At 41.8% G+C, this 8,185-nt stretch overlaps 1 protein-coding gene across 1 annotated transcript; it reads right to left on the reverse strand.

The window, feature by feature from the left end:
* Positions 1–1,048: 1,048 nt before the first annotated feature.
* Positions 1,049–7,953, reverse strand: LOC121511714 (gastrula zinc finger protein XlCGF57.1-like). The gene is made up of 5 exons (XM_041790478.1): positions 7,791–7,953; positions 6,996–7,097; positions 2,479–2,667; positions 1,819–2,154; positions 1,049–1,734 (listed from the first exon to the last, which is right to left on the reverse strand). Exons 1-5 carry the CDS (start codon positions 7,951–7,953, stop codon positions 1,049–1,051), a joined length of 1,476 nt encoding a protein of 491 aa, XP_041646412.1.
* Between the last annotated feature and the right edge of the window lie 232 nt (positions 7,954–8,185).

Here is an 8,185-nt window from a genome sequence, read left to right on the forward strand (position 1 = left end):
TACGAGTAAAACTCAATAATCAGCAGGAAAGCAACTTTAGGGTCACAGAGATGCTGTACATTATGATTCTATTTGTTGAGCCATGTTCTGAGTCAAATACAGGCCTAAAATAATTTGCTAGTCTGCACAGTCAGTCCAGAAAGTTCAGACCAGTATCAGATCAGCACTTGGTATCAGCTGATACCCAACACCTTGGTATCAGAATTGTATGTGGAAAGAAAAATAGTATCAGAACATCCCTGGTGAAATTGCAGCATAAAACTGAGAATGTGCTTTCCTTTAAATATGATTTAAACCAGTGACTGACAGATTCTGAGAGCCCTGTGTAGTTGTCTAGCCTGTGTAGTAGGATGTTATGGCCAAGTGTGTCAAAGGCAGAGCTTAAGTCCAATAAAACCAGGATGGACAGTTTGTTTCAGTGATTCAGCTCAGTCTGTGTCAAATTCTGAGAAACTGACACTAAATTGCAGTGAATGAATTTAGAAATCCCGCACCTGACCTTTTAAAAACTATTTTGTATTCTCTAGTTAGACATATTTTGTGATTTTCTTGTAGTATATCGATTATTGTAGTATTGCTGTATCGTGATATTATCAGTATCGTGGACCATATATCGCACATCGTATCGTATCGCCCTGTGATTCCCAACCCTAGTAGAGAGCTGTTTGTGATGTTCCTGTGCCTGGTGTGATTTATGATGTTGACAGGAGAAATAGTTTTATGGCTGTTCTTAAACCTGGCATTTCTGGCAGTTTTATCAGTTGGAGAATTTTCAGTAGTGTTACAGGATCCTGGCTCCACATGCACGGCAAAAGTTGAGAGTGGGGAAGTATTGACACTGGCGCGAGGACCCGGGGGACATCAATGCAAGTAACTTTACTTAACAGTAACGGGACCCAACGCTAGTCATGAAAAAGTAGAGGAGACAAAGTTCTTTTCTGGAAGATCTCAGATAGCAAAGGTAAGCTTCTCAGCAATATCAGTCCTTCTCTCATGAATCATCAAGTCAGCACCAGTTCTGAGAGACCTGGCCACATGTTTAGGAGGTTTAAGCATTATTGTCTGTATGGACTTTAAAGTGCCGATCCAAAGGACGTTTCTTGGTGAATGACTTCCCACATGTACCACAGGTGTATGGCTTTATACCTGTGTGAGTAAGAATGTGATCATTCATATTAGATTTATGCCTGAATCTTTTTCCACAGGCGCTGCAGGAGAAAGGCTTCTCACCTGTGTGTGTTCTCATGTGGTCTGTCAAGGTACTTTTATGTCTGAAAGATTTGTTGCACATAGTGCAGGTATGTGGTTTTTCACCTGTATGGATCTTTGAGTGCCTATCCAAACTACCTTTCTTGGTGAATGACTTCCCACAGGTATCACAGGTGTGCGGCTTTGCACCTGTGTGAGTAAGAATGTGACTTTTAAAACTTGAAATATCCCTGTATCTTTTTCCACAGGTGCTGCAGGAGAAAGGTTTCTCACCTGTGTGTGATCTCATATGGAAAGTCAATTTATCTTTCTGTCTAAAAGATTTGTTGCACATTGTGCAGGTATGTGGTTTTTCACCTGTATGGATGGTTAAGTGCCTAACCAAACTACCTTTCTTGGTGAATGAATTCCCACAGGTACCACAGGTGTATGGTTTTGTACCTGTGTGAGTAAGAATGTGATTATTCAATATTGATTTACACCTGAATCTTTTTCCACAGATGCTGCAGGAGAAAGGCTTCTCACCTGTGTGTGTTCCCATGTGGACTGTCAAATGACTTTCATGTCTGAAAGATTTATTGCATTTTGTGCAGGTATGTGGTTTTTCACCTGTATGGATCTTTAAGTGACTATCCAATCTACCTTTCTCGGTGAATGATGTCCCACAGGTATCACAGGTGTACAGCTTTGTACCTGTGTGAGTACGAATGTGATTTTTAAAATTTGAAATATCCCTGAAGTTTTTTCCACAGGTGGTGCAGGAGAAAGGCTTCTCACCTGTGTGTGATCTCATGTGGACTGTCAATCTATCTTTTCGTCTAAAAGATTTGTTGCATTCTGTGCAGCTATGTGGTTTTTCACCTGTATGGATGTTGAAGTGTCTATCCAAATGACATTTATGGATAAATGACTTCCCACAGGTACCACAGGTGTACGACTTTGTACCTGTGTGAGTAAGAATGTGATCATTCAATTTTGATTTATGCCTGAATATTTTTCCACAGGTGGTGCAGGAGAAAGGCTTCTCCCCTGTGTGAGTCCTCATATGGCTTTTCAAAGGCCATGTAGACAAGAATACTTCTCCACAGGTGTTACAAGAGTGAAGACTCTCACATGTGTGTTTTCTGTCGCTCTCTTGTCTAGGTTTTGATTTTCCAGTTATTTCTGAGTCTTTCTGCTTTTTCTCTGTGGGATCTTGATTCTCAGCAACATGAGAGTTGTGACAAAGGAGCTGGAGTTCATGTTGTCCATCTGCTTCTCTGTGCTCACTTTCCTCCTTAGTAAGAGTCAACATCCATGTGTCAGTCTCCTCCTTTATGAACTGCTCTCCCTCTTGCTCCTCTTTAATCTGTGGAGGCTCTGGCTCCCCCTGGGCCAGACTGGACTTCCTCTCCTGGTGACAGAGCTCCTGCTCAGCCACAGTCTTCTCCTCCTTACACACATGTTGCTGTGGGGCGTCTGGAGATATAAAAACAAAACAAAGTCGAGGCAGGGGTGCATGTCATTAGTGCCAGTATACAACGGTTTGTTTAGCCAAAATGTTCAACCTATTCCACACCACATGATATTTTGTTATTTCAAGCCGGGTGCACAGTGTGCAATTTCAAGGTGACCAGAAGACAGTCGTGCACGAGTTGTGTGCTCACACTGTATGATCCGATGGTCCTGCACAACCTGAGTGCTCTCTCTCTCTCTCTCTCTCTCTCTCTCTCTATGTTGTCTGACCGTTTACAAAGGAAAACAATCCCCCAAAGTTGTTTATTCTGCTCATGTTTCTGCCCTCACTGTGTGAAGTTTCCACAGTCAGTGATGATTTGGGCTGCCATGGCATCTGCTGGTGTTGGTCCACTGTGTTTTCTGAAGTCCACAGTCAATGTAGCCATCTACCAGGACATTTTAGAGCACTTCATGCTTCCTTCTGCTGACAAGCTTTATGGAGATGCTGATTTCATTTTCCAGCAGGACTTGGCACATGCTCACACTGCCAAAGATACCAAAAGCTGGTTCAATGACCATGGTGTTACTGTGCTTGATTGGCCAGCAAACTGGCCTGACCTGAACCCCATAGATTCTCTCTGGGGTATTGTCAAGAGGAAGAGGAGAGACACCAGACCCAACAATGCAGATGACCTGAAGGCCACTATCAAAGCAAAATGGGCTTCCATTACACCAGAGCAGTGCCACAGGCTGATCGCATCCGTGCCACGTCGCATCGATGCAGCAATTTATGCAAAAGGAGGCCCAACCAAGTATTGAGAGCATTAAAATAAACTTAATTTTCAGCGGCTTGACATTTCTGTTTAAAATATCATTTTGTATTGATCTTATGTAATTTAATTTTCTGAGACTCTGAATTTTGGGTTTTCATTATCTGTAAGCCATAATCATCAACATTTCAAGAAATAAAGGCTTGAAATACTTCATTTAAGTGTAATTATAATTTATGGGTTTTACTCTCTGAAATGAGTGACAAAAATATTAAACTTTTTCATGATGTTCTAATTTTTTAAGACGTACGCATAAATTGGGTAAAGGTTTTGGTGTGAGAACCTGGGTTTTTCACTGGACCAATTATCCTGGATCATAAAACAAATGGATAACAAGAAAGGGGAAATAGATGTGAAACCCCCATGGGAAGAGTTGAGCTGAGAGCAAAAGCTAAAGAGTGTGGAGTAGGAATAAGCAATGTCTTATCGTTTGCGATATACCGTGAAGAAAACGTTCCACGATGAGAAAATGGCATTCAACGATAATAACGATAAACTAAGGTTGCTGATGTATGTGTCTGCAATCGTCGCGCGCACATACGTCATCAAATGCGACGCACTCGTAACTCACATGCAAAAGCATAACAAACATGGTGGAAGGCGGAGTTGAAGCAGAGGATGAGTTTGTTGCTAAACGAGGAGCTAACTCCATTATCTGGAAATGGTTTGGTTACAGGAAATCAGACATGGAGCAGACAATGGTAATTTGCACAGTGTGCTTTATTTTACAACCCCCTATTCCTCCATTTCACAGATGCACAAATTACACGCAGCCCCATCGTTTACACGAGGAAATGACGGAGCACTTAGTCTAATACTTAGAAAGATATGAGTAATAAACCTGCATCTCATGTTGATTCTCTATAAAGTTAGCATAATGTAACATTTACACCAATATACAATGTACATGATATGGTAGATAACATGATGCATGTTTCTTGTTATCAGCGCTGTGGTTCTGTCATTTAGGTGCATAGGTGTCTGTCCATCACTGGTAAAATTTTTGCCACGGAATGGATTTCTGCAACACCGTCATCACCGATTTAAATGCCTGCGTTGTGCTGTGATGCACGCGCGAGGCATATCCACTCCTACAGCTGGCAGAGCGAGTGATTTGTGACACACAGCTCAGGCTGAGTCTGGTCAATACTACGTTTAGCTCTAGTATTACGTGTAGCCAGGTAACTAGACCCAAGAAACGTCCTGTTGGCTGGGTAATTTTTTAGCAACATCAATACAACAAAAGCTGATGTAAAGGCTGCTGTAATGTTTATAGAGAGAAATGTTCCAATATTAGGTGCAGATACTATTTAATGAGTGCTGCATGTTTGCACACTAAAGAGTTAATTAGCTACTTTTGACAGAGAATTTACCTGCAGGTACTAAACAGGTCAGGCAAAAATATGCTGCCCTTTTTTTAAACGTTTTTATGACCCACTGATGATGATGAATTTACAAGACTGTAATATTCATTATAAATATACATTTAACATGACTGTTTATGGATTTAAAACAGCAACCTGTCGTCCACAATGCCTGATCGGACCCTTATTTTACTTGGTCTGGGATCAGTGCACAGAGTCCAGCGGGAAGACGAGAGTGAGCGAGCGCGAGAGAGAGAGAGATGTCGGGGAGGCAAGGAGGACGGAGACAGCGACGAGGATCTTCCGGAGATTCATCGCACTTCGGCGCTATTACTGCTTATAGAGATACAAACCCTCACCTGCTGAGTAAAAACTTGATGTTAAAGCACATGTCTGAGCCCCTAGAATAGTCATTCTTCATGTCCACCTTCTGAATCCCCCTAACATCCCTGCATGCATCATGAATGGGGCCATCTCTGTGCGTTACTCATGGATGAGCTGCACCAAGATCAAACATACCGACCTCACTTGTCATAGGACACATTTAGACTAGGATTGAATGTTCAGTTATTGAGTCATTTTCACCGTTATGAGAAGAATTTCTACCATTTAATGAGAGCTGGAGTTAAATATGCCACAGGATTTATAAATGATGTCCTGTTTAAATTGAAGTATTTAAGCCCACAAGTTCACTTCTTGATGACATAAAATAAGATCTTATGTAAATAAAATTGGGTTATATCAGTCTGGCATTACAGATTAGCTTTAATGTAGGATGAAATTAGGCTGGAGATTGAACTAAGTCATTCACCAAAGCATGATGCAATGTCTGCGTTTGTGGTTGAGGGACAATTACATTTGTTATCCTGAGAGCAGCTGTTTTAATCCCACTCAGGGGAGGAACTTTAGTACTACAAGGCAAAATTCTCTGGCTTTGACATTTGTTAAGACCCTTGTGCAAGAAACTAGTCAGAGATGTGGAGACAAGCAGAACCGTTTCTAGCCATTTTGGTGCCCTAGGCGAACTTACAATTTGCCGCCCCGCTGCCAAATGTGTGGTTACAGATGCATTTTTCTTAAAAAATGCAGAAGTATTAATAGTAAGGTTTTTATTTATTCTGTACCATGTGCTTTTAAGCTTTTCAGACTAAAATAAAAAAAAAATCTGATTTTTTTTCTCAGTTTTCAAACAAGAATGAAATTTCCATGTTGTGATCAGTGGGGTCAATCTGTTTATCAAAAGACAAGATATTTCTTTTTTACATTCATCAGTCAGAGATAACATACTTTTACCAAAGTTAAAGACTTAATGTTTTGAGAAAACATCAGGGGCATAGACCCCACAAGCCACCCCATGGCTCCACTTCTGACTGATGAACTTACCCACCACAGCAGTTTTTAAAGATAATTATCCTGTTAGCTCTACTAAAAGAAAAAAAGTTAGATGGCTGTGTTGGGATCAGATCTGAATTTCATTTTTGCTTGCACTAAAACTGTTTAAGTTCGTAAACAGGGCACAGTATAATTCCTTAAATGCAACCAGAAGCTGTAACACTCCTCATGGCGCTGTAGACATACAGTATAAGCGTCTCCACTGCTCTGATGCGCCTCATGACGCAAAGGAAGAGACTGGCACAGAGATACTGAACCAACATTCTGTTATTTAAGTGGAAATCCTTTCTATCCATAAAAACTGGCCCCTTTTCATAAAGCGTTTAATTTACAGACGAGGACAGGGACAGAGAGGGGCGAACAGAGTAAAAACAAACTCCCTGTAGGAGCTGACTGGAGTGCGCTGCGCTTTTTGGCACTCGCGAACAATGATCAGGAAAATAATTCCACCTACAGCTTAAGAAACCAAGGATGTGTACATGAAGTCTGTAAATATGATCCTGACATTACTCTTATTAATACAACCAGGGCTAAATTAGTCCAGGATGTGAGTTTTTTTTCATGCTTCATTCAGTGAGAAAACTTTGACTAGAGCAATGAAAAACCTTGTTTTTCAAGGGCGGTGCTTAAGTGAACGCAGTATTATAATTTCTTAAACTGAACGCACCTTCTGTCATTCTGTGCATTACGTGGATGGTCAGACTTTAGGAGGAACTGGATGCGCATGTTGCGGGCACAGGTGGGAGGAAGAGATGACACACACTGTACAGGCAGGTGTTAATAATCAGGAAATCAGGGGGAATGGGCAGGTAGGGTGTTAGTTGTCCGACGCAGGGCTCTATCTCTACATCCTGTCCGTTCAGCGCTGTGTGAATGAGGAAAAAAAAAACACTTATTTTTCTCTAAACGTCTTGCTGGGCTCCCAGTGTGCGCGCATGGAGAGAGAGACAGAGCGGCAAGGTGAGCCTGGACTGTTTCACGAACGAGGGACGCAGAGGATAGTAGGAGTTGATGCTCTGTTACATTGATGGACTTAGTAAAATGTTCAGGGCTCATGACGGCGCCCCAGGCAACCGCCTATATCCAGAAACGGCCCTGGAGATAAGACTCACTGAGACAGCAGAGGTGATGCTGCAGCTGCGCTCTGCCATGATGTTCCTCAGCTCTAAAGGCTAAACTATGAATAATTTTCTTTCACCTGGGGAGTGACAAAAACATAAGTGAGCTACAATTGTAAGAAAACAAACCTAGGCAAATTCTTGAGGCCCCCATTATGGACGAGGCCCTAGGCAATTGCCTACCTTTGCCTGATGGTAAAACCGCCTATGGCTGTAATGTCTTTCTTCACGTGCACCATAAAAAGTTGTGGAGGCTGGCTTGGCCACAGTTTAAAAACTGGTCCCATTCCCTTTCAGCAGAATGTATGAGCTGACCTTAGCCCATTACAACTCAATCTAGAAATATCTGTTATTGTTTGTTTATTTAACATATATGACCAATTTCGTCATATTAACAGCATCTCTGAACACAAATTTAAAGCAAAATCGTATTTCCTCACCTATTCTGTGTAATAGGATGTAAGGGTTCCAGACGATATCCAGCATTCTGCTCTGACGGTCGATCTCTGCCTTGCACTCGACGGCAGCTCTTGTAGCATCGTCACATATTTCCTCAGCTGCAGCAGTCTCGTTGACATCTCTGAACCTGTCCACTGAAAACATTCTTGTTCTTCATTCACCAGTGAAGTTCTACTGTGTTTTCCATGGACTTTAAAAACATACCGCTGCTGCTGCTTCTTCTTCTTCTTTTGAATTTCCGGCAGACTAGACGCAACCAAGGCGCACTGCTGCTCTCTATATGATTGATGGGAACTCGACTCTTTTCAGTGATCCAGATTATTTAGCGCGTTGTAGTAAAAAGAGCCGACTCCCAAATGACTCTTCATACCATAAC

Source organism: Cheilinus undulatus, linkage group 7 (genome assembly GCF_018320785.1).
Source record: "Cheilinus undulatus linkage group 7, ASM1832078v1, whole genome shotgun sequence".
In the NCBI taxonomy this organism is placed as follows: Eukaryota; Metazoa; Chordata; class Actinopteri; order Labriformes; family Labridae; genus Cheilinus; species Cheilinus undulatus.